General features: G+C 49.1%; 1 protein-coding gene across 5 annotated transcripts in view; it reads right to left on the reverse strand.

Moving 5' to 3' along the window:
- Window positions 1-25,168, reverse strand: part of LOC121465077 (IQ domain-containing protein E-like) — a 46,260-nt gene that overhangs the window by 18,179 nt on the left and 2,913 nt on the right. For 3 of the 5 annotated variants that reach the window (XM_041678261.1, XM_041678259.1, XM_041678258.1), the window contains exons 3-16: window positions 23,552-23,597; window positions 19,152-19,280; window positions 18,524-18,658; window positions 17,401-17,471; window positions 15,013-15,126; window positions 14,847-14,897; window positions 10,772-10,842; window positions 9,276-9,348; window positions 9,036-9,085; window positions 6,755-6,918; window positions 5,733-5,788; window positions 4,326-4,555; window positions 1,165-1,269; window positions 470-560 (exon numbers count right to left, since the gene is read on the reverse strand). In XM_041678261.1, coding sequence (XP_041534195.1) covers window positions 470-560; window positions 1,165-1,269; window positions 4,326-4,555; window positions 5,733-5,788; window positions 6,755-6,918; window positions 9,036-9,085; window positions 9,276-9,348; window positions 10,772-10,842; window positions 14,847-14,897; window positions 15,013-15,126; window positions 17,401-17,471; window positions 18,524-18,658; window positions 19,152-19,280; window positions 23,552-23,597 — 1,386 coding nt within the window. The remainder of the gene's footprint in view (window positions 1-469; window positions 561-1,164; window positions 1,270-4,325; window positions 4,556-5,732; window positions 5,789-6,754; window positions 6,919-9,035; window positions 9,086-9,275; window positions 9,349-10,771; window positions 10,843-14,846; window positions 14,898-15,012; window positions 15,127-17,400; window positions 17,472-18,523; window positions 18,659-19,151; window positions 19,281-23,551; window positions 23,598-25,168) is intronic. The other 2 variants (XM_041678262.1, XM_041678260.1) reach the window with 2 other exon arrangements.

Consider the following 25,168-nt stretch of genomic DNA (forward strand, 5'->3'; position numbering starts at 1 on the left):
TCCCCCAGTGAGGGGCTGGGGTGTGGCTCAGTGGTAGAGCACCTGCCTAGAATCTCCCAGTGAGGGGCTGGGGTGTGGCTCAGTGGTAGAGCACCTGCCTAGTATATATAAAGCCCTGGTTCCAGTCCTACAAAACCAATGAGACAAATACAGGGGTAGGGGAGACAGGGAAGTTGCAGCAAGATAGTTGCCCAGACAGCACATTCTGGTAGTCACATCTATGCAGGCTAGGAGTGGGCGATTCCTCCTTCCTTTGTTTCTGGCATTCATGCCTCCGCAGAGCTGCACCTATCCTATCCAAACTGCCTAAGACCCTAGGCCAGCCTGAGGCATCTACATTCATAGTCCAGGTTTGGGAGATCATTAGTGCAGGTGACAGGTGGTGGATCACGGAGAAGCTGCATGTGAAGACAATGGTGACAAGCCCCACCCATGCCTAAAGTCAAGGGAACAACACAGCCCATGGTACCTCATGAGTGAATGCCACAGTAGGCTCTCTCTCTTGTCTCTTAGCTTCTTCCAGTTCTTGACACTTGTTGGTGAGAGCTTCAATTTCCTCTCTAAAGTACAAAGGGAAAAGATGGTCCTTAGTCGTCATCTGGTAGGGAAAGCTGTCACACAGTGGTCCAGGCAGTGCTGCATAGGGACAGGCTACAGGAATGGGCTCCTGGCAACTGGTGGTCACCATCAACGCCACTGCAGGGGCTCTCTAAATTGTCACCTGTGTTCTGAGAGCCTTCAAGGGCAGGGCTGAGGATACTAGGCCCAGCCTTATTCCTGAAATATCATGAGTTGGAAAGGGGTCTGTGGAAAAGACCTTGCCTAGCGTGCGGGAAGTCCTGGGCCCATCTCCAGTACTACACAAAAGAGCAAGGTTATTCTGGCATTTGGAAGGTGGAGGCAGAAAAATAAGTTCAAGCTCATTTTTGGCTATAATAAGTTCAAAGCCAGAGTTGGGTACATGAAAGCCTGTCACACACAAAGTCAGGGTGTCCCAGGGTGGGGACACACACTCTGTGATCCCAGCAAATGTGGTTTTGACAACTGAGTGGCTGAAGTCACAAAGTTGCACACTGAAGCCAGTCTGCACTACACAGTGAGATCCTGGGCCAAACAAAATTAAAAAACACAATCAAAACTCTACTTGATACTCAGTGTACTTACCTCAAAGCCTGCTCCTGCTGGCGCCTCTCCTTCTCGCCTTCCCGGGCTATCTCCAGCTCCTTCTCCAAGTCGATCTTGGCCTGCAGCAGCTTATTCATCTCCACGCTGAGACACAAGCAGATATTTCCATGGTCACTCGACCCAAGGCTAGCCCAGCTGAAGGATGCTTCCTGTACCCTGTCACCCCGCTTCCCTCCTTAGGCACTGAATCTAGACAGGTCCTTGGTCCTAAGGACAGGGCCAGAGCATCTCTGAGGGTGCTAACTGCGCCGCTGACGCCCCTGTAGAGGGACTGTCATAGGATGAGGTCAACATGAACAGAAGCAGATAAGATCCTACCCTGAAACAAGAGACCTCAACACGACAGAGGATAGTTAAGTGACACAGAGCCTTGCTCGGTGCAAGGTCTGAACCCAGGAAGGACATGATGACACCTAGCCCCGGGGCAGGTGCTTGCATCAAGGTATGGGTGACACCATGGCCATGTACTCAGCCCTGGTTAGATTCTGTTTAAAACTCAGACCTGCCACTTCTTGCCGGAGAACCTGCTTCTCCAGGTCCCCGGTAATCTCCACACTGATGTGGAGTGGGTAGCAGGGTGACCGTCACACAATAAGGGCTTTGTATGTGGTAGCTATTGTGTTACCTTGCAGTGTGAACTGCAGCTTCCACGCCTGTGTTAGTGCAGTAAGAAAACTTTAAAAAGATGTGTTTTACTTTATGCGCATCAATGTTTTATCTCATGTATGGGCACCATGTGCAATGTCAGAAGAGCGTGTCGGATTCCCTGGAACTGAAGTTATGGATAGTTATGAGCTGCAGTGTGGGTACTGGGAATTGAACCTGTGTCCTCTCTGCCAGAGCAACAAGTGTTCTAAACCACTGAGTCATTTCCTTGGTCCCCCTGTGTTAATCATTTCACAATGATTAACAATTAGACCATCTGTGGCTATGCAGAGTTGGAATGTTACAGGTCCCAAAGCAAAGCTATCTGGAAGCCATTAGTTCTAACAGCCACATATGTCCATCTCTGTGTCTGACCTCACATCCATGGGACTTTTCCTTTCAGAAGGTATAAGCAGACCTCTGGCTCCCACCAACTCAAAGACTAAGAATGTCCCCAGACTGGGTGGTGGCGGCGGCACACAATATTAATCCCAGCACTAGTGAGGCAGAGGCAGGTGGATCTCTGGGAATTTGAGACCAACCTGGTCCACAAAACATGAGTTCCAGGACAGTTAAGGCTGTTACACAGAAAAAGAAATCTGTGTCTCAAAAACCAATCAACCAACCAACCAACCAACAAACAAACAAAAAGAATGTCCCGAGCTGGGCGGTGGTGGCGCACGACTTTCAGGAGGCAGAGGCAGGCGGATCTCTGTGAGTTCGAGACCAGCCTGGTCTACAAGAGCTAGTTCCAGGACAGGCTCCAAGACCACAGAGAAACCCTGTCTCGAAAAACCAAAAAGAATGTCCCTAGACAGCATCTTCAGCTGTTGCTGAGATTCCCCGGGCTACGCTGTACCCTGTCTTCCTGTGGTGTCTCTAGACAGCACCTGCAGCTGTAGTGGAGCTCTCCCGGCTCCGCTGTACCCTGCTACCTGTAGTTTTCACCAGTGTATTCTAAATCACCTCAACTTAGGGCTTTCTTTGTTCTGGTACTTTAAAAACTTCATGAAACTGTCCCATAATGGAACACGGTATTTAAGGTAACTATAGTAACTCATATCTGGCTATAGAATAAACTGCTAACTCCTTTGGGGAGAGAACTGTGTGTTTTTTTTTTTATTGTTTTGTTTTGCATTGATGAGAGCTTGACAGAAAATGCAGAAGTTACTTCAAAATGACCAATGTCATTTAAATTATTTTTATATATAGTGTGTCATGCATGCAGACTTGCACATGTACCATGATGCACATGTGGAGGTCAGGGGAAAACTTGGGGGAGCTGGTGCTGGCCTCCCACCATGTGGGTCCCAGGATCTAATTCAGGCCATCAGACTTGGTGGCAATTTCCCTTATCTGCTCTCAGGCCCACCATCATGACTACAAAGGTATCCATGAAATGCTACTTCTTACAAGGAACCTTCCGCCAACTTCCATCAATGCCTAGGAAACTAGGCCACAAGGCAGCTGGGGCCCTTGCTCTGTACATGGGGCACAACCGGCAGGGTTTCACAGCCCTCAACTTTTACATTTTCTGCCTTCTCACAGTGCCATGGTTTTAGGGCTCGAATTTAAGCTGGCCCACAAGCTAGGCAAGTTCAATACCACGGCTACATCTCACATGCGAGGCAAGATCTGTACCCCAGTTCTGTACCCCAGAGTTACATCCCCAGACCTTGGACTTTTGAGCTTCACTATGTAGCCAGACTTATTATCAAACTTGAGATCCTCCTGCCTCAGCCTCCAAGTGTTGGAATTACAGGTGCATGCCACACCTGGCTTCCCAGAGGGTCGGGTCTTGGGGTCCTCTATCCTAACCTCTCCAGCTGAATGGGGCTTCGAAAGCTGCAATCCCAACTAGCTCCTAGGTGGGTGGAATCTGAGGCCCTTGCATACCCAACAGCTCCCAGGCAGTCAGGGCTAAGGCCCTCAATCCAGTTAGCTCCCGAGTGGGACCACAAAGTTAGCATCCCTAGCCAGCTCATGGGTGGGTAGAAGCTGAGGCCCTGTACATCCCACCAGCACTCAAATTAATGGGACTTAAGGTGGGCAGGGCTTGAAACCCTAACCTCTCCATCAGGCCCTGGGCAAGCAGGGAAGGGTGTGGGGGGCAGGGACAAGGTCTGCATTCGCAACCAGCATTCATGTGAGTGGGGCCTGAGGTTTGTACCTGGCCCAAGGACTTCCAAGGAGGGTGGTGGGTAGGCCTTGCTTCCCATACCAGCTTTCCAGGTGGGTGGGGCCTGAGACCCTTCATCTCCAAAAGCTTTCAGGGTGGGCAGGGCTGATGGCCTTGGTCACAGTTTTATGACAGCAATTTAACTAAGACACAGAGGCTGGCTTTGAACTGGTGATCTTCTTGCCTACACCCCTCCAAGTTCTGAGACTGCAGGCAAGCGCTGCCCTCCCCGTGATATGGGTGTTCAGGGCTATGAAACAGGGATGCACTAACTCCTACAGGCCAGGCACTTCAGGCCTCCAAGTCAGCCACTTACTCTTTCTCCGCCAGCTGTGCCTGCAGTGCGCTCCGCTCCCCCTTCAGGATCTTCATGGCTCCTTGGAGATGCTCCTCATCCTCGGATGGATCCCCTTTGGGCTGGTCCTCTTTGGACTGGTCCCCTTTCGGCTGCTTTTGCACTGAGATGTTGGATGAGGAGTGGACCAGGGGATTCGGCTTGACCAGCTCTGAAGTAGAGAGCTTTGGGTTTTCTGAGGAGCTCACCTTCTGGGGGCAATGAAGGCATCTGTTAACTTTACCTCTGTGAGACTCAGGGGTGGCCAATCTCCAGTGTGTGGGAGACGCTTTGCTGTGGGGACCGAGTCAGCAGGTTCCCTTCCCATAGTGCTGGCTAGTCCCAGAGGCAGGACATGGGTCAGAGCTACCAACACCATATATGATGAAAGCCACCAAGGAGGGAGGCAGGCAAGGAGGATGCACACATCGGAATTCGGGTATCTCCAACCCCTGTGCTTGCTGTTCAACCAGTCCAGTTCTGTCTGAAAGTGCCGCCTGTTTCCCCAGGCCTTTGCTATTGGGTCTCTGGATAAACCTGGATTTCCCAGCATGCTTTACATATTAAGTATTTCCACAACACAGAAACTTCTTTCCCTTTCTGCTCTGTCTACTTTTCTATGTTCTAATTTGTCAAGACCTGACTATATTTAAAATATTCTCCCTCGGGCCTTGTACAGCTTTGTCAAACAACTGGGAAACTCTGGTTCAGAACTTTTTCTTTCAACACTGGGGATGCAACCCATGCTGGGAAAGTCCTGTGCCACCAAGTCAGGCACAGATTCTAGGCAGGTGCTCTATGTCTGAGCCACACCCCCAGTCATTCATTGTGGAGTCCAGGCAGGCGCTCTACCACTGTGCCATGGCCCCTGCCCTTGCCTAGAGTCTAGGAGGCACCGTGTCACTAAATTATGTCCCTGGCATTCTATCTCAAGATCCTAACAGGATGGACAGGTTTCCCAGAGCCAGACTCCTCTATGGGGCCAGTGTGGGGGTGGGGGAAGAGGAACAGCAGCTCATGTCTGCTGGCAGAAGTGTAAATGAAGAGACTGCTGAGGATTCGAGTATTATAAAGACGTTTGGGACTTGCAGATGTGTGCACCAGGCTAGACCACAGGCAGGCACTTTGTGGTCGTACACATCCACCGGTGGCTACAGGATGCCTAGTGATGGGTTCTTGGGCTGGCCCTCCATAAAATGAGGGCTGTGTCAAGCCTTGCCCAGACCTGCAAGTACGAATGTCTTTCCTGTGCACTTGGTAAGGCCTGCTAAGCAACCCTACGTGCGTGTGGAGTGGCTCATCTCACTCTGGGACTCTGTATCCCTACTAACCCAGACAGTGGCTGCTCCTTGGCAGGTAGGCCCCATGAGACATTAGACCTGCACTTACCTTTTCCAACTCTGCGATGCGTCTCAGCAGCCGGGGCTTGCTCCAGTCTACATAACCTAAGGAGGGCAACGGGGTTTACAAGACAGTGCCCATGGGCCCTGTAGCAGGGCCTCTCTTCTGAGACATGGACTCAGTGCTTCCCACTGCACGGACTGACAGCCAAGCAACAGACCCACTGGGCAGGTGCTTGTCACCCAAGGGCTGGCTTCAAACTTACTATATAATAATGGAGGACAACCAGTGATCTTTCTGCCTCCATCTCCTGTGTGCTGAGATGCACGCTTTATCATGCCTAGTTTATGTGTTGATGGGGATCGAACTCAGGGCTCCAAGGACTCTAGGCAAGGACTCTCCCAACTGAGTTGATTTGTCACTCTGCTAAACTCCAGATGCTGGTCTCACTCTTCACCTGAGACACTCAAAGCTCGCTGTCACACTCTGGCCACTGCTGACCATGCACTACTAACTGCCCCTCATTACCTAACCTTCTAAATGTTCCAGGCTTAAGACTTGACTTTGCTCTTCTCCGGCACCCATCTTGCTGGGTGCCATCACTTGGTTCTGTCTGTCTGCCAGGGACCTGCAGCACGCCCAGTTCTCCAGCATGGTGGGCACCTGTCTCAGCTTCACTGCTCAGAAAAAAAGCCCTGGGGCCTACGGCAGGAAGAGCCTCTCAGCGGGAGACCCCTCCCCTAGTCTATATTAGACCTGGGTTCTATCCCCAGTACTGCAAAGCAAAGCAAAGCAAAAGCCCCAGTGTCTTGCAGGCCAGGAGATCCAGAGAGATCTCTCCCTATATCTCCGCAGCCCCACGGGCTCAGGCTCCTTGGACTCTCCCTGAACCATAGTGGCACCCGTCCTACCGACAAGTCCTTTTGCACAGGTAAGGGGACATGTCTGATTGGAGGCTTGTGACCAAGTTCTCCATGTTTGAATGGGGCCCGCTTCCTATCTTTCACCATAGAACAAGACATGACCTGTCTCCTTGTGTCTCCCTCTGTGAGTGGCCTGCCGGCAGATACCCTTTATTTTGGAGACAGTGGGGGAATTGCTGAGCATGCGGTCCAGGTCCTCCTTCAGGCTCTGGTTCTCCTCTGTCAGCTCCTGCACACTCCGGGTCAAGTTTAGCAGGGCACTGCTCATCTTCTTCTGCCTCTTCATACCCAGCTTCTTCTCCACTATGGGCCTGGGGATAAGCAAGGGACAAGCTGAGGGCCGCACTTCTAGACTGGGAAACATCTCAAACAGGAACACGGACGGCTTCTTACCAGGTTCTGAGGTCAGAGTGCCTTATACACAAGAACATTAACAATCTGACCGGAAACCAGCTCTGATTCCCCAATTAGGGAAATGTAACTTCAGCTGATTATTTATTTTTTAAATACAGGAATGCCAGGCAAGGGCTCTACCAACTGTTCTGTACCCAGTGCCTTCCATTGTTAAGACTGGGTCTCCATACGTATTCCAGGTTGTCCTGGAACTCAGGATTCTCCTTCCTCCACCTCCTGAGCATTGCCATGATGAGGGTATGTTACCAGACTCACCTCTATTTTATTTCTTGTACTTTGTGCATGTGTATAATGTGGCCATGGAGTAGGTTGGGGACGTAGCTCAGTTGGGGGAATGCTTACCTAGCATGTAGGAGACCCTAGTTTCCTTTCTCAGGACCACCATGTGTTTATTTAAATATATACATAGCTACATATATACATGAGTGGTCCTATAGCAAGGTGCCGAGCGCCCCCTAGTGTTCACTTGGCTTTTGGTCTCTGGTTCTGTATTAGAAAGTCACTATTATAGTATAGTGAATCAATACTATATATTACATGCATGTCTTTAAAGACATGTAATATAACAGGACAGACTCCACCTGTCTTTGTGTGTGTGCACGTATGCGTGTGGCGTATGTACATGTGCGCATGGGTACCATGGCCGGAGGATGGTGTTGGGTGTCCTACTCTATTGCTCCCCACCTTTTCCCTTGAGACGGGGCCTCCCACTCAGCCTGGAGCTAAGCTGGCAACCAGCGAGTCTTATGGACTGGATCTTTCCTCTGTGTAATCCCCTGACCTCCTAGACTCTCCGTCCTGCCAGCACTGAGGTTACAGAGAGGCAGACATGTCTGGCTTTGTTTTGCACAACAGACTAGAGCTTCAACCAGGGAGCTACCTTCTCAGCCCTATATGGCTCTTTAAGAGAATATCTTCCAGCTGCTGTCTGGAGCGACTGGGGACAAAGGAGAAAAAGGATAGCCACACCTGGTGCCGGCAGTTTACACAGAAGCCTGTGGTATGGGCAGATCTGTTTTACATATACATCATACATCCGTATCTATATCAATATAGCTATATATCTGCTTGCAGGTGCCTATGGAGGCCACCAGAGGCATCAGATCCCCCAGAGTTGGAGTTCCAGGCATTAGAGGCTGCTTGGTGTGGGTGCTACAATTGTTGGCATTTTGGCATCATATCGTTTACAAAAGATAGGTACAACCTACACAGTAAAGAGACCTTAACTTGTCGGGCAGTGGTGGCGCACGCCTTTAATCCCAGCATTTGGGAAGCAGAGGCAGGCGAATCTCAGTGAATTTGAGGCCAGCCTGATCTACCAAATGAATTCCAGAACAGTCAGGGCTATTACACAGAGACACCGTGTCTCAAAAAACAAAACAAAACAAAAACAAAAAAACAAAAACAAAAAAAGAGAGACCTTAACTTGGAAAAGCTTTAACATCAAAAACAAAACAACAAAACAAAAAAGTTTCAAACAAGTAAGGTGGAGATTGCTCTGAAGACCAGCGCTCTCCAGTTCTAGGCTGGAAGCGGCCATGGGACTTCTACAGTTCCCTCTTGGAGCATGGGCCTGGGTGACTGTCAGCAGGTGGTAAGAACAAAAGAGGCTGTGACAAGGCCAACAGATATGCATCAATGCGACTATCAGGAATAAGCGATGAGGGCTGGGTGAAGGACTCAGTGGTAGAGCACCTGCTATACAACCATGAGGACTGGAGTACCCGAGTTAAAAAGCCAGGCAACACTGGGAGACACCAACAGGAGGATACCCGGGCTCCAGGTTCCCTGGGACACCCTGCTTCAGAAAACAGGGTGGAGACACCTGACGCTGACTGGTGGTCTCCATATGTGCACACATGTTCATATACACATGAATATGTACACATGGATGCAACACACACAGTAAGCCTTGCACAGCTGCCAAGAAAAGGGAGAGCGAGCCAGTGGCAGGTAAGGACCACCCGGCTTTCAGAGTGGCCTCGACAGTACAAAGACACACGTATGATCATACCTCTTTCCTGTGGCGTCAGTACTCGCTAGGAGGGTCTGCAGACGATGGATCTGTGAGGGTGAAAAGGGAAGGTGTCAGAAACACAACAGAAGAGGGGGACAGCTTTCCCGAATCTGGCTTTATTCTGAGAAAACTATGCTGTGGTGACTTCTGCATGTCCTCTGAGCCCGAGTGCGGGCAGAGCTGCAGGTTTCAGAGCATCAGGCTCCTCCCTCTCCACAGGCTTCAGGGTGCACACACCTCCTCATAGTATGTCTCCATGGCGATGCGCATCTCCTCCAGGTTGGTGGTCTTCATGTCCGTCTGCAGTTTGCTGGAAACCCAAGTTCAGAGTTAACATGGTGGGTCTAGCACCCAGAAGACAGGCAGAGGAGGAGGCACTCCCGGAAGTCAGAGAGGAGATGGCAATAGGAAAGAGAAGCCCAACATTGGCCTTAACCATGTGAATCCACAATTCTGGAACAACCACACCAGCCAAGTGTCCTCCTGGGTGGCACCGGCCACTTCCCCCATGAGCCCACAGACCATCGGCAGATGGTCTTCTCTAAGAAAGGCTACCCTGCAAACATTGGGGTCACAGTACCAAGGGACCCTGCATCACCTTCAGAGCAGAACAGCCCACTTTATAAAGAGGAATCAGAGTCAGGTATAGTGACACATGCATGTTGTCCCAGCATTCCACAGGGAGGCGGGTACAGGAGGACCATGACCTCCAGCTCAGCCTGGGCTACATAGCATGATGCGGTCTCAAAGCAAGACAGAAGGAAAAATAAAAACAAATCCTTTGCTCCCCGCCACCACCAGCACTGTCACCTTGCCCTTAATATGCTACACGCTTCAGAAGGAAGGCATAGGAGGAAGCAGAGCTCAGGACACAAAACAGGAAATCAGCACACACCCAGACTCACACGGACAAATTTCATTGAGAAACAAGTGAGGGCCAGAAATGCCGTAGGAATTGGAACACAGGTGCGGATAGGTTGCTGCAATTTTCTGAAAATGGACTTAACCACATTTAAGATCATCTCTTATGCTTAGTGAGACCAGAAAGAAGCAGGGAGGACCAGGGCGGGGGGAAAAGGGGGAGGGAGAAGGTGGGTGCAGCACAGTGTCTGCTGAGAGGAATCCAGACCCAGAATGTTCACGCTGGACATCAGAGGTGATCGTCATTTATACAGGGGTGGGGCCTGGGGAGTAAGAAGTTGAAGAGAAATGCTGTTTCCTACGAAATTTAGAGGGAATCTGAATTAAAGAGAAAGCTAAGCCTAAATGTGTAGTCCAGTCATACAGGTTCCTCAGGACCCAAGACAGAAGGCTTGAGATTCAAGGCCTTATGGCCTGATCAATACAAGGAGGTTTTGTCTCAAAATTAAAAGTGAAAACAGGACTGGGGTGTGGCTCAGTTGTAGAGCACCTACCTAGAATCCCCCAGTGAGCGGCTGGGGTATGGCTCAGTTGTAGAACACCTGCCTAGAATCTCCCAGTGAGGGGCTGGGGTGTGGCTCAGTGGTAGAGCACCTGCCTAGTGGTAGAATGCTTGTTCCTACCCTGGCGTACAGGAAAGGGAGAATAGATAGCATTTCTCATAGTTTTAGGTTGGAACAAAGATGTGGCAAGAAGGCAGAACAGACTCAGAATGGAAAGGGTAGATGGAAGAGAGGTCAGTCTTTGCTGGCCCAGTGCAGCACCCAACAGACGCTGGGGCCCTCCCACCACCAGCTCCCCTCAGGTCCTACTTGATAGTGTTGTCCTTTTCCTTGCACTGTTGCTCCAGCCTGAAGATCCTTTGCTTGAGCCCGGTGATGACCTGCCAGCAGAGGGCCACCACCTCAGCACAGTCACCCACCAGGGCTCCGCCTGCTGGGTCCTCTCCTAAGAGAGCCTATGGATGCTGAGCTTCTTTCTATCAGGGTTCTTGCACATCCATCCCTCCTTCCTTAGTGCGCTCCTAGTGATGACTAAGGGCCTTCAATAGGCTCCCCCACTGAGAAGCGCTGAGGAAGGGACATGGAGAGCAAGAGGCAGGGCCAGAGGGCAGCAGCCAGCCCTCGGGGTCCCATGGCAGCTGTTCTAGGGACCACACTGCATTCAAGGAGATGACTACATGTGCAGTCAGTTGCTTAATAACAAAGAAGTCACCAGAACCTGGATGCTGCCCTGCGCCTAGGACCCACTGGGACCCAGCAAGTCCTTGCCCAAGGTCAAGGGGCTGCTGGGCAGGCTTAGCCTCCTTCTCCTTAATGTCTCCTTGGGGAGGTATTTCCATTACAACCTAAACAACTTTGTTTTTCAAGAGTCAGGGTCTCCCTGTGTGGCCCAGGCTGGTGTTTGTCTTCTGATCCTCTTGACTCAGCTTCCTGAGTGCTGAATTACAAGCTTGGGCTTCTAGACTGGTTTACAATTGCTACTTTGAATCAACTTCAGACTTACAGACAACACACACACACACACACACACACACACACACACACACGGCATTGGAACAATAAAAATTCAGGGCTTGGGGAGATGGCTCAGTGGTTAAGAACAGTGGCTGCTCTTCTAAAGGATCCGGGTTCAATTCCCATCAAGCATATGATGGCTCACAGCCATCTGTAACTCTAATTCCAGGGAACATGATGCCCTCCCCTCCTTCTGACCTTGGAGGGCACCAGACATGCATATGGCACATAGACATACGTGCAGATAAAATACCCACATACATAAAATTAAAAAAAAAAACAGGGTTCTCTCTATGGAAATATCTGTTCATTCATTAATGAGTTCTATATCTTCCTCCAATGTCCTAGGGTAGACATTTCAATTAATACTACATTATTACATATATACTTTCCTTTTTTTCCTTTCTCAGAGGTTTCATGTAGCCCAGATTGCCTTTAAAATCCTTCTTTCCTCCACGACAATCTGGACTTTTGATCCTCCTGCCTCCACTTCTCCCATGCTTGAATTTTACAGTATTCTTTAAAAAGGTTAACACTGGGGCCTGGTAAGATGGGTAAAGGGACTTGGCACCAAGACTGAAGACCTGAGTTGGATCCCTGGAACCCACATGGTGGAAGGAGAGAACTGATTCCCACAAACTGTCCTCTGACCTCCACATACACCCTGGTATGTGAGTACCCCTCTCAATAGATAAACATAAAAATACTTTTTTAATTAACAAAAAATATTGTGAGGTTTCTATGAACCACTTTGGATGGCTCTGCAAACTGCCATTCTGGGCAGCTACTGTCATACCTGACAGGTGGTCAGGAGGGTGAGCCTGTCAAGAGCAGTATGACAGACAGAGCAGGCGCACTGCACGGGTCCCAGTATGCAGGCCTCGCCAGCGCTAGCACTTGGTGCGGAGGTTCTGAGTACTCCTGTTTTTATCTCGGCCCTGCCCAATCTGGTTTGCACCATCCTTGCTAATTTTGTTGCTTTATGGTGTAAGGTTTTACTTGGAGTAACTTAAAATCATTTCTTTCCTCCAGTACATAGTGCTGGTGGGAAGAGAAGCTAAGTCGAATGCAACCACCATCCCTGCCTTCCCTGAGCCTGGGAGATCAGGGAGAGTCAGATTTGGGTAAACCTCTGAACCTCGTTTTCTTGCTTTTAAAATGAGGGCTGGGGGCCAGGGAGATGGCTCAGTAGCTCAAGTGCTTGCTGTACAAACATGAGAAACTGAATTTGTAAAAAGCCATTGTCTTATCAGATGGTGGTGGCTCACACCTTTAATCCCAGCACTTGGGAGGCAGAGAAAGGCAAATCTCTTGTGAGCTGGAGGCCAGCCTGGTCTACAGAGTGAGTTCCAGGACAGGCTCCAAAGCTACAGAGAAACCCTGTCTCAAAAAACAAAACTAAACAAAACAAAAAAGCCATTGTTTCATTGTATGCCTGTAACCTCGGCACTGGGAAGGTGGAGACAGGAGCACATAGGTCACACACGCGCACGCGTGCGCACACACACACACACACACACACACACCCCACACGCAATCATACACAAGCACACATCCGTGCTGACTGCACAGTCACAACTTTGGGATTTGTTGTTTTCTTTTTTTTTTTTTTTTGTTTTTTTTTTTTTTTTTTTTCGAGACAGGGTTTCTCTGTGGCTTTGGAGCCTGTCCTGGAACTAGCTCTGTAGACCAGGCTGGTCTCGAACTCACAGAGATCTGCCTGCCTCTGCCTCCCGAGTGCTGGGATTAAAGGCGAGGGATTTGTTGTTTTCTAAAGGACATTTTCTTGCAGTGCAGGGGGCACACGCCTTTAATCCCAGCACTCAGGAGGCAGAGGCAGGTGGATCTCTGAGTTCTAGGCAAGCCTGGTCTACAGAATGAGTTCCAGCACAGCCAGGACCACACAGAAAAATCCTGTCTTGAAAACAACAACAAAAACAATAACAAAGACATTTTCTTGAGCTAGCAGAGTGCCCCTGAGGTCGCAGCACAAGAGAGGCTGAGGCTGGAGATTACTTGAAATCAGGAGGCCCAAGTCAGCCTGGGTAACATAACAAGACCCTGTCTAAATAAAAGAAATAGTTTTCTTGTGGCCATATACTGACTTTGAGTCCTAAAGACAGAACACCTTTAATCATTTATGCTAAATGTGTATTTCTATATGATATAAATATATACACAGACTATGCATGTATACATATACAGCATATGTATATATACATGCATATGTGTATGTGATGGACATGACGTACATGAAAACTATTTTCAGGCACTTAAATATTTTTATTGCCTTTATTAATATTGGGGGTTGGGTGGGGAGTGTGTGCCACGATCTCATGTGGAGGTCAGAGGACAACTTTTAGGAGCTAAAGTCTCCTTCCTTGTGCGTTGCTAGGACAAGACTCAGGTCATTCATTGGGTTAGTGGCAAGTGCCTCAACGCCAGTCTTGCTGGTCCTATCTCACAGATCTTGCCTCTGGAGTATCTTTATTCCTGAGCTATTCTGCATACTCCTGACAGGGAAAACTGTAGTAACCTAAGTCCCTGCTTTGCGACAATCTTTCCAGTTTCTCTTTAGTCTTAGGGCTTTGCTATACTTTTCTTTACGACCCCAAGCCCATTAGCCTACTGCTGTCTCACTCCTTGAACCTTGACTCATGGGGACAATGACATATTCCATACCCACCCAACCCCCACCCGTTTTAAGTATCTTTTTTTTTAAGATTTATTTATTTATTATGTACACAACATTCTGCCTCGATGTATGCCCACATGCCAGAGGAGGGTGCCAGATCTCATTACACATGGTTGTGAGCCACCATGTGGTTGCTGGGAATTGAACTCAGAACCTCTGGAAGAGCAGCCAGTGCTCTTAACCACTGAGCCATCTCTCCAGCCCCCCCCCCCCCATCCGTTTTAAAACAGAAATTGTGGTTTGGATGTAATTCCCAAGTTGTATTCTGAGACTCTGATTTTTTTTGTTTTGTTATTTTTTTTTTTTTTTGCTTTGTTTGTTTGTTAGTATTCTGAGACAGAGTCTCACGTAGCCCAGGCTGGCCTCTATGGAGCAGAGGCTGGTCTTGAACTCCCAAGTGCCTTCTTATTATTTAGTTATTAAACTTGTGTTCCCTCCCTGGCCCTTTTCTGCAGCCAGGCTCCCACACTCTCGCCCGAAGCCTCTGTGACTGTGTGGCATTTGTTCCACCCTTTTCAGCCTCTGCAAAGCCTGCTGCCCTCTGACATCCCTCAGAGTACTGTCCTGTGATCTTCTACAAACAACAGTTCTAGAAGGTTCTGAGGCCATGCCCTTCCTGCAGTTCCACTAGGACCTCAGCGGAAAGCTCTCCTTGGAGCAGGAGGCTCTACTTACCCAACCAGTGTCAGGCCTTTTCTCGGCCAGGGTTCGCACGAAGTCTGGGCCCTGTGGGAGGCAGATGGAGACATCAAGCCCACGGTGGCGCTTCCTCCTCTCTGCTTCCCACGGCAGCACTGGCATCACTAGCCAGCAGGACGGTTCTGTGGGCCCTGGGACTTACTCGACCTGGATCCAAGAGCTGTTCTATCTGTCGATCCTTTCTGTTGTTCTCCTCTTCCAAGCGCCGAAGCTTTGTTCTCATCAGATCCACATCGCTTTTCTGCATATGTAAGGACTGGAGAAGAAAAGGAGGGCGGGCTGGCAAGATGGTTCTCTGGTAAAGGGGCTTGCCACCAAGCCTGATGTCCTGAGTTCAATCCCCAGGACAGGCACACACATACTTGCATGCACGCAGGCATGCATGCACACAATGGAAAGAGCCATCTTCCCCAAGGTGTTCTCTCGCCTTTATGCACACACAAAATAAATAAATGTAAAACCAAAACTCAACCAACAATCCAAAAACAAACCAGAGGAGAACCACATTAATACAAGGTATGTATAAGAGAGAGAATATCCTCCCTCTCTCTCTCTCTCTCTCTCTCTCTCTCTCTCTCTCTCTCTCTCGTTCCTCAACCCAGGAAGCCTAGACCTGGCAGTAATTCTTCTGTCTCAGTTTCCTAATTACTGGGATTAGTCACACTTGGCTTTGAAAGATTTTTAAAGCCCTGGGGGTCATGGGCTCAGCAATTAAGAGCAGGGCCTGCTCTTCCAGAGGTCTGGAATTCAATCAGTCCCCACATGGGGGCGCACAACACACAACCATCAGGTCCACAGAATCCAGGGGATCTGATGCCCTCTTCTGGTCTGCAGGTGTACATGAAAACAAGACATTGATAAAAAGAAAATAAACAAATCTTTTAAAAAAAATTTTTTAAAACCTGGGAGGTGGTGGTGCACGCCTTTCATCCCAGCACTCAGGGGGCAGATGCAGGCCGATATATGAGTTTGAGGCCAGCTCTGGTCTACAGAGCTAGTTCCAGGGTAGCCAGAGCTACACAGAGAGACTCTGTCTAGAAACATGCTCCCTACCTAATTCCCCGGTGTCATGCAGTGGGGCAATCGGGCAGCAAGGGGTGTGAGAGTAATCCCAACACTGAGGGCGTAGGAGAAGCCAGAGCACCGGCCTCCTTTCCCATCACAGTGCCGAGGGCAGCCACTGACAAAGACTTTCAAGCCCATGAATGTTGGCCCTGGAAAGTCCCAAAGCCCTGCACTTGCTTCCATCTGTCATAGCACAGTCTGATGCTCCTTAGCAATACTAGCACAGGATTTAGCAGTCAAGAACACACACTGCTCTAGCAGAGAACCTGAGCTGAGTGCCCAGCACCCTCAGTGAGTTATTCAAAATTGCCTATTACTCTCACTCTGGTGGATTCAATGCCCTCTTACAGCCTGCAAAGGCATCCGTACGCACATGCACACAGAAGCCCACAACCCCCTAACACACACCCATCATTTAAAAAAAAAGTAATAATGAAGGAACACTAGCCCTCAGCTGTGCCTGGAGAGAGATGCTCCCAACATCCCCCTGTGGATGGGTTTTCTTATCAAGCTTTGGCAGGTCAAAGGGGAAAAAGATCCTGTAGTCAACTCTTATTTAATTTTATTTTTTGAGGTTCTGAACTTGAACTCAGTGGGCACTCTACTGTTAAGCCAAGCCCCCAAACCCTTCACTGATAGCAGTCTAGGCAAGTGTCCAACCACTGAGCCACACCCAAGCCCTTCACTGGGGGATTCTAGGCAGGAGCTCTACCACTGAGTCACACCCTGAGGCCCTCACTGGGGGATTCTAGGCAGGAGCTCTACCACTGAGCCACACCCTGAGGCCCTTATCATGGAATTGATTCTATACTGCACTCTGCTGTTCCATGATGGAACATTGCACCATGTACATTCTAGAAAGTACTCTACTATTATGTCTCCAACTCCCTCAGGCAGATCTCCAAAAACTTACAATGATGAGTTTGAATAAAGTCAGGTCATTTTCCCTGAGGCCTATTCCTAGCCCAAATATGGCTCTCACTGTTACAAGGTTGGGAGCTGTCTATAAAAAAAAGAGTCTCCCAGGCAGAACAGGAACCCCTCTACCCTGCCACCAATGGCAGCTCGGCCTCAGCTGGGAATGTCCACAGAAGGGACAGCAAGTCCTTTTCAGGGGATCCTTTAGCTACTGCACAGGTGCCATGTTCGCATTTTGGAGACAGGGTATCATGCATCCCTGGTTACCCTTGAATTTACTACGTTGCCCAGCTGGCTTTGCATGCCTTACTCTCCTGCCTCCTCAGTGCTGGGATGACCGCCATGCACTACCATGCCTGGCAAGCCCACTGCCTCTTCTGCAGTTGGTGGCCAGGCCTTTCACTCAGCCAGGATGGCCGGCCAGCTTCTACGGTACGGTGCCAGGGCATGGACTCCTTGTGGCTGGCACTTATTTCTCAGCAGGACACTGACTTTTAGTCAGGGAGGGCTATCACTGTCAATCATAGAGGAGCAGAACAAACCCTACCTTCTTCAACTCGATGATCTCATCATACATGTCCTCTTTCTCTCTGTAGACAGAAGTTCCAGAGACATGACCTGTAGGAAGACACACACCTCTTAGGACATTGTGGGACAGTAGAAAGGACCCCTGGTTATGCCTGAAGGGAAACCTGAAAGTTAATAAAACTGTACTTGTTTGCTTGCTAAGATAGAAGGGTCCCACTGGTTAGCCCAGATGGCCTGGAGTTCAAGATGCTCCTGCCTCAACCTTCTCAGTGCTGGAGAGACAAGGGAGTGTCCTCCAGCCTGGCTGACGGAGTGTGTGAGTGTGTGTGTGTGTGTGTGTTGTGAGCCTCTGTTCATGCAGAGACCAGACATGGGCAGTACTGTTCTCTGGCTCTCTGTCTTATTCCCTTGAGACAGCATCTCTCACCAACCCTGTGGTAGGCTGGGAGGCAGCAAGCCCTGGTGGTCTCCATCTCTGCCCGCCACAGTGCTGGGTTACCGGGCTCACAGCTGGCTCTTTGCATGGGTGCTGAGATCTGAGCTCAGTCTGCATAGCAAATGTTCTTATCCATTGAGCCATCTCTCCACTTATGGAGGTTTTAATGACATTTAACTGGTTATAAATTCAAAATAAGCCTAAACTGTTATCCTAATAAGTAGAGTTGGTTCACAGGGACATGGAGCCGGCCATCGCCATGTTGGAGAGCTATTCCTCTCTACTAAGGCCCCCATGAGAGAGAGGCCACCAGGCCCCATGGGCAAACACTAGTAAGGAACAAACAAGGAATCAGCACGGTGCCTGGGAGGTAGCAGCACTTGTTGCCATGCCTGAAGACCGGACTTCCATTCCAAGGCCTCCCATGGTGGCAGGAGGGAAATGACCTCACAAGTTGTCCTCTGACCTCCACATGCCTGCCACAGCACATACGCAGCCCACCCAGACGTAAGGAATTTATATGTATTTAAGGAGGGTGACATGATGGCTCGGCTATGAAACTCTCTTCAGGAATCATCATCTCTTGGAACATTCTAGAATGGCCTACTGATGGAGCTGGTGCATAAAGCCAAACAAAATCTCACCCCTCAATTGATAGAGGCTTTCCTTTCTGCTCTCCTGGCCTTGTCCCTGGGAGCATGCTCACCATGGCTGCCAGAACGCCGGAGGTCTGCCCTCTTCGCTCTTAAGGCTTCTGTCAGGTGGTCGGGCGTGCAGCTGGGGGGGTGGGTCCATGCGTGCTCCGAGGTAAGCGTGGAGCTCAGGGGTTGGGTCACACTTCCTGGTTTGAATGTGCATGGGTTTAACAGGGCAGGTATAAACAGAGTCTGCGAAGCTCAACCTCTCATCAAGCTCCAGGGGTGGAGGAAGCCAGGAGGCAGGGTGAACTGGTAAATGCCGAACAAGCAGCTCGCGGAGGTCAGCCCAGGGAGCCTGGGGGTGTCACATGTGCCCATTCCCCTGGTGTAAGACACTTCCGGTTTCCAGGGTGACAAAGACCAGCTCACAGAAACCGTAACAGTCGTCTCCGGCAAGCTGGCAGGGACTGGCTCCACGACACCTCTGCCACAGGGCAGTGCTGAGATAACCTCCAACAAAAGGGGCTGGAATGTCCTCAGGTGGGACTGGGAAAGCCACACCCGCCAGTGACATGTCAATGTCTTTGAGAAGATCCAAGGCAGGCTCACCGAAACCACATGCCTCATACATGCTAATCATTCTCGGTTTCCCACACCGGATCTCTAGCCAGAGCATCCTCTACAGGAGTCACGTACCATGTTTTGAGGTTCCCAGCCACAGCTTTTGTGGGGTCAAGGACATTCTGCTGCTCAGAGGCATGCTCCCTCCTGTCTTCAGAGACCGCCAGGATGTCACTTTTCTGGGCTTGGAGTTGTAAGGTGATTCTGGGGAGGTCACATGCAGTTTAGAGCTGTGGGGCTGCTGTCCCTCAGCACCTCTGCTTTACAAAGAAAGAAACTGCTCAAACACAACAGGCAAAGGGCGCTCCAGGAGGAACACATGCTGGCAAACTCCAGGATGCATCATAATTTACTGTGAAGTGAGTTCTTACTACATGGACAGGCCAGGCTAGGCGAGAAACCCTGCTCAAGAGAACCTTTTTCTGTTTCTTAAAGACCTATTTTTATTATTGTAAATTATGTTTAGGATGTATGTCTCTGTGTGGATGGGTGTAGGCAGTCATAGTGGCAGAGGAGTTAGATCTTCTGGAGCTGGAGTTACAGATGGTTGTAAGTGGGTGCCAGGAACCAAACACAGGCTCTCTGCAAGAGCAGAAAGTGCTTTTTTTTTCCTTTTTTCTTTTTTTGGTTTTTCGAGACAGGGTTTCTCTGTAGCTTTGGTGTTTGTCCTGGAACTAGCTCTTGTAGACCAGGCTGGCCTCCAACTCCCAGAGACCCGCCTGCTTCTGCCTCCCGAGTGCTGGGATTAAAGGTGTGCGCCACCACCGCCCGGCTCAGAAAGTGCTTTTAAGTCATCTATCCAGACCCTCAAGAGATTTTCTCATCTAAACATCTTGAAACAGTTTTTTGTTTTTTTTTTTTTTAACTTGGGGCTGGAACTGAGTGCCTTTTACATGTTAGGCATTGAGCCACACCCCAGCCCCTCACTGGGGGATTCTAGGCAGGGGCTCTACCACTGAGCCACACCCCAGCCCCTCACTGGGGGGATTCTAGGCAGGGGCTCTACCACTGAGCTACACCCCAGCCCCTCACTGGGGGGATTCTAGGCAGGTGGGATTCTAGGGAGTTTCTCTAGCACTGAGTGATATCTGCAGTCTGGCCTAGTGTATTTAGCCAAAACTATAGATGTATGTCACCATACCTGATTTTATAGTTAGTATATATAATATATATATACTTGTTTATACATACAAGTATATATAAATAAATATATATACACATATACGTATATATACATGTATACATATAACATTCATATGTAACCACATTCCTCTTTTAATTTTGACCGTAAAGAATGTGCAGGGGTTGGAGAGATGGCTCAGTAGTTAAGTATGCTTGCAGTGCAATCATGAGGACCAGAGTTCAGATCCCAGCACCTATGTAACAAACCAAGCAACAATTCCAGCTTTGAAGGAAACAAAGTCCTTTTCTGGCTTTCTTGTGTGTACAGGCATATGCTCTCACACACACATACATTCAACATATACTCAAAGAGATAATTTTTTGGGATATGGTCTCACTATGTAGCTTGACTGTCCTGGAACTCTCTCTGTAGACTAGGCTGGCCTCGAACTCAAAGAAATCCACTTGCCTTTGCCTCCTGAGTGCTAGAATTAAAGGTGCACACCACCACTGCCAGCTATAAATAAATCTTAAAAAATAAAAAAGAGCCAGGCATGGTGGCATGCCTAAGGAGGCAGAGGCTGGCAGATCTCTGTCAGTATAAGGGCAGCCTGGTCTATATAAATGAGTCAGGCCAGGCAGGGCCACACAGTGAGACCCTGTCTCAAAACAAACAAGCAAGCAAGCAAAACGGGCAGGGCCAGTGAGAGGCCCAGTGATAACAGAACTTGCTGCCGAGGCTGCTGACTTCAGTTTGGCTCCCAGGAGCCACGTGGCAGCAGGAGAGAACTGATTCTTACAAATTATTCTTCCACTCCCACAGGCATGCCATGGCTCCCGGGTGCCCAAGCACATACTCATAAATAAATAAGTATAAAACACTATTTTTTTAGAAGGGGAATTTGAAAATGTGAAATTTTCTACTGATGTTTTAATTCTGCTATACTATGACACATAATGTCCAGTTAAACTTCCTTCAGATTCATGCACAGTTTTGCACAGCTGTGACCATAATGAACGAATGGTTTACTCCTTAAGCACTGAGTTTCTCATGCTGTCACAAGGGGACCATAGAAATAATATTTTACTAAGCCGGGCTGTGGTGGCGCACGCCTTTAATCCCAGCACTTGGGAGGCAGAGGCAGGTAGATCTCCGTGAGTTCGAGGCCAGCCTGGTCTATAGAGCTAGTTCCAGGACTGGAAACAGCTTGGCAGGTCATTTCTTAAGAATACCAAGCTCAGGGCTGGAAAGATAGGTCAGCAGTTGAGAGCACTAACTACTCTTCCAGAGAACCCAGGTTCAATACCCAGTACCTACATGGTAGCTCACAACTGTCTGTAATTCCAATATCTGACTCCCCTACACATACATGCAGGCAAAACACCAATGCAAATAAAAATAAACTATTTAAAAGAAAACATACCAAGCACAGCCAGGCAGTGGTGGCATATGCTGTTTGAGGCTAGCCTGGTCTACAGAGCAAGTTCCAGGATAGCCAGGGCTACAAAGAGAAACCCTGTCTCAAAAAGCAAAATAACAAAACAAAACAAAGAATACCAAGTTCTGCATCAGAAGTGTTTTGGAGGTGGAGGACCATGCACACACCATGGCTTGTGTGGTAGGCTCCAGAGACTGAATCTAGGTCATCAGGTGTGGCTGTAAGCACTTTGGTCCACCAAGCCCCATCTTACTGTCCCAGGGGATCACGTAAACCTCTGAAAGCCTGCAGATGGAGTTTCTCTATTGAACTGAACAGAATTGAGATTCATAGTAAATCCCATGCCTTGAGTTGCCAGAATCCACATGAGCCTGAGTCCAAAATTTTACACTTTTCTTATGTGGGATTCCAAAGAAGATTATTTTAAATTAAAACCTGTCAAACCTCTCAACTTCTATATTGGGCTCTGCATGGTGGTGCACGTCTTTAATCCCATGACTGAAAGGCAGAGGCAGGCAGATCTGTGTGAGTTGTCAGCCTGGTCTACACAGTGAGACCTCTGCATGATGGCACACGTCTTTAATCCCATGACTGAAAGGCAGAGGCAGGCAGATCTGTGTGAGTTGTCAGCCTGGTCTACACAGTGAGACCTCTCAACAAAACCCCAACCCCATACACCTCAATGAGAACATGTTAGCTGATAACCTTTATTCAGGAAGCAAAGTTAACTAGGAAACCATGCTTCAAAAATAAGCCACACAAGGCCAGGCCTCATGAGGCCACCGTCCAGTCATGCAGTGATGCAGGTGCCAGTCTCAGCAAGACATCCCCCTAGCAGACCGCCAACATGTTGGTAGCATGAGCAAGGTGCTGGCGACCTGAGGTTCAGATCCTTGCTCTGGGCAGTGTGCCCAATCCCAGCCAGTGCCTCATTTACATGTGAAATCCAGGTGTGAACTCCCCAACACCCTCCGCCCTGTGTGGGCAGACAGGTGACCTGATTCCCACTCATCCCCACAGAACTGTTGAAGATGAAAGCAGGTCCAAGAAGCTAAACAAGACTAAGATGCTGGCGGGGAGAGGATGCTGGTGTGTAAGGCAGAAACACAGGCACAGGAGCAAACTCAATGGACAATGGCAAGCCTACAGTTCACTGCCGACTTAGGTGTAGAGACCCCACAGCAAATAAAACCACAATAGGAAGTAGAAATAGACAAGATCTCCCGAGTAAATTGGGAGCATGGGGACCTTGGGAGAGTGTTGAAGAGGAGGGGGAGGCAGGGAGGGGAGCAGAGAAAATGTAGAGCTCAATAAAATCAATAAAAAATAAATAAAAACACAACCCTCAGCCAGTCGGTGGTGACACATACCTTTAATCCCAGCATTCGGGAGGCAGGAGGCAGGCGGATCTTTATGAGTTCAAAGCCAGCTTAACCTAACTGGTGAGCTCCAGACTAATGAGAGAACTTGAGTCAGAAAAGAAGGCGGACAACATGGCTTAGGGGCGTCCATGTGCACATATGCGTGCCCACATGCAGAGTGGCTTATAAATGTACGTGTGCACACATGCACATGGGTGTGTAAATATACACACAGGCTTCCTATCACTTCAGCTGTACCCTGGCTTCTTTGAGAACTCAAGAGGAAGGAAAGGCAACCTCCGTTGTATACTGTTTCACGGGACAGCGACCTGCACAGAGCTCTGGGATCGAGGTCCCAAAACAAACACAGGCAATTGCAATCCTGTTGCCACGGAGTCTCCCTCCCCTAACTGCACCACTGAGTCCCTTTCTCCAACCACACCAGAAAAGCAACATCCTTCACTTTCTTCAGGACACAGGGGAAGGGCCATTCTTGCCACAATGCAGTCACGGTGGGGATAAAGGGATAGCCCAACTATCTGATCATACTTACTTGGTGATGTGGAAGGAGGTTTCTGGCAACCTTTTCTTTTTGTTTTCTGCAAGAAAGGAGAAGCAATGTGAAGCATGCTGGGCTTCCTAAGAGACCTCAAGGGCACTGCTGGAAAATCAGACACAGTGGGGAATGAGCAAGATGGGCCCTGAAAGAGACCCTGGCTAGGGCAAACCTCTTGGAGGTTTGAGCCACTTCACAGTGAGCCTCACACATGGGAGGTCCATGGCTAGGGCTGGGAGCCAAAAAGGTCACTCTCTCTGACAGGGTTACACAGAGATACCCTGTCTTGAAAACCAGAAAAAGGTTTTCTGAGAGTCACTCCAGACAAGACAAGCTGAAAAGAAGACTCTCAGCCTCTAAGACCTGGGAGAATTCTAGATCAGAATCACTTGGAAAAGACAGTCTCTAAACTGCTGAACTTCCTGCCGGCTATTCAGTGTGCTCCAGGTTCCCAGCTCAGGGAACTGTCACCCATGCTCATCTGGACCTTGGTAATGCAGCTGTTTTTGAGTAATTTTTTGTTCCTACCAAGTAACCTCTCACCAATATTCCTCTAACTAGCCCCTTCACCAAGCTGGGCTTTGCTGGTATCTGTACTTTGGTCTGTCACGGGACCCCTATCTGGGTAGACAGATGTGTGCTGAATCTCCCCAGGAAAGATTTTGTCACACCACAACACAGAGGTCCCTCCTTGGTGACAGTGGGCTTGTGAGGCTTCTAAATGGAGCTTAGGCTTCTTGTGGTGGGTCCCTTCAAAGCTCATATATAGCTGGAATCCAGTCTATACTCAGGGTCACTTCACTGTCTTATCCCTAAGTGAGCACTTAGCATGCTTCCTTTGCTACTCAGAACAATTTACAAAAAGAACCCAAGAGGCTAGCTAATCCCCAGGGGACAGTGGGAGAGAAGTTCCACTGTGAGTGCCTGCCTGGAATCCCCCAGCGATGGCTGGGGTGTGGCTCAGTGATAGAGCCCCTGCCTAGAATCCCCCAGTGAGGGGCTGGGGTGTGGCTCAGTGGTAGAGTGTGTGCCTAGAATTCCCCAGTTATGGGATAGGGCATGATTCTTCAGTGTATCCTAGTCTGACCACCTCTGCAGTTTTCTTGACTAGTTCCTAGCTCTCTGGGGGTTCCTTTGTGAGCTGCCATGTGGATACTGGGAACTGCATCCATGCACTCTGCAAGAGCAACAAGTGCTTTTAAACTGAGCCATCTCTCGAGCCCTTCACAATTTCTAAAACTAGCATTAAAATGATAACCTCAGTTTTTATTATTTTGTTGTTGCTGTTGCTATTGGTTGAGACAGGGTCTTAAGTAGCCCAGGCTAAATGACATGAAACTCATCTTCCTGCCTCTACCACCTCCCAAATGCTAGGATTACAAGCATGCATCACCATACCCAGTTTACAGTGTTAGATATGGAACCCAGAGCTTCCTGCCTGCTAGGTACACACTCTGCCACTGAGATACATTCCTTACCCTTGAAATTGATTTCCAATAAATAAAAAATTTAAAAATGATCATCCCAGTTATTTAAATTCAACTAACAGACTACAACTTCTACACCAGAGGCAGCTTGGGCACCAGTGCTCTGGGTCCACCAGCATTGGGGGAG

The sequence above is a fragment of the Microtus oregoni genome, unplaced genomic scaffold (genome assembly GCF_018167655.1).
Source record: "Microtus oregoni isolate MIOR12 unplaced genomic scaffold, Mior012 000029F_ref0000214, whole genome shotgun sequence".
In the NCBI taxonomy this organism is placed as follows: Eukaryota; Metazoa; Chordata; class Mammalia; order Rodentia; family Cricetidae; genus Microtus; species Microtus oregoni.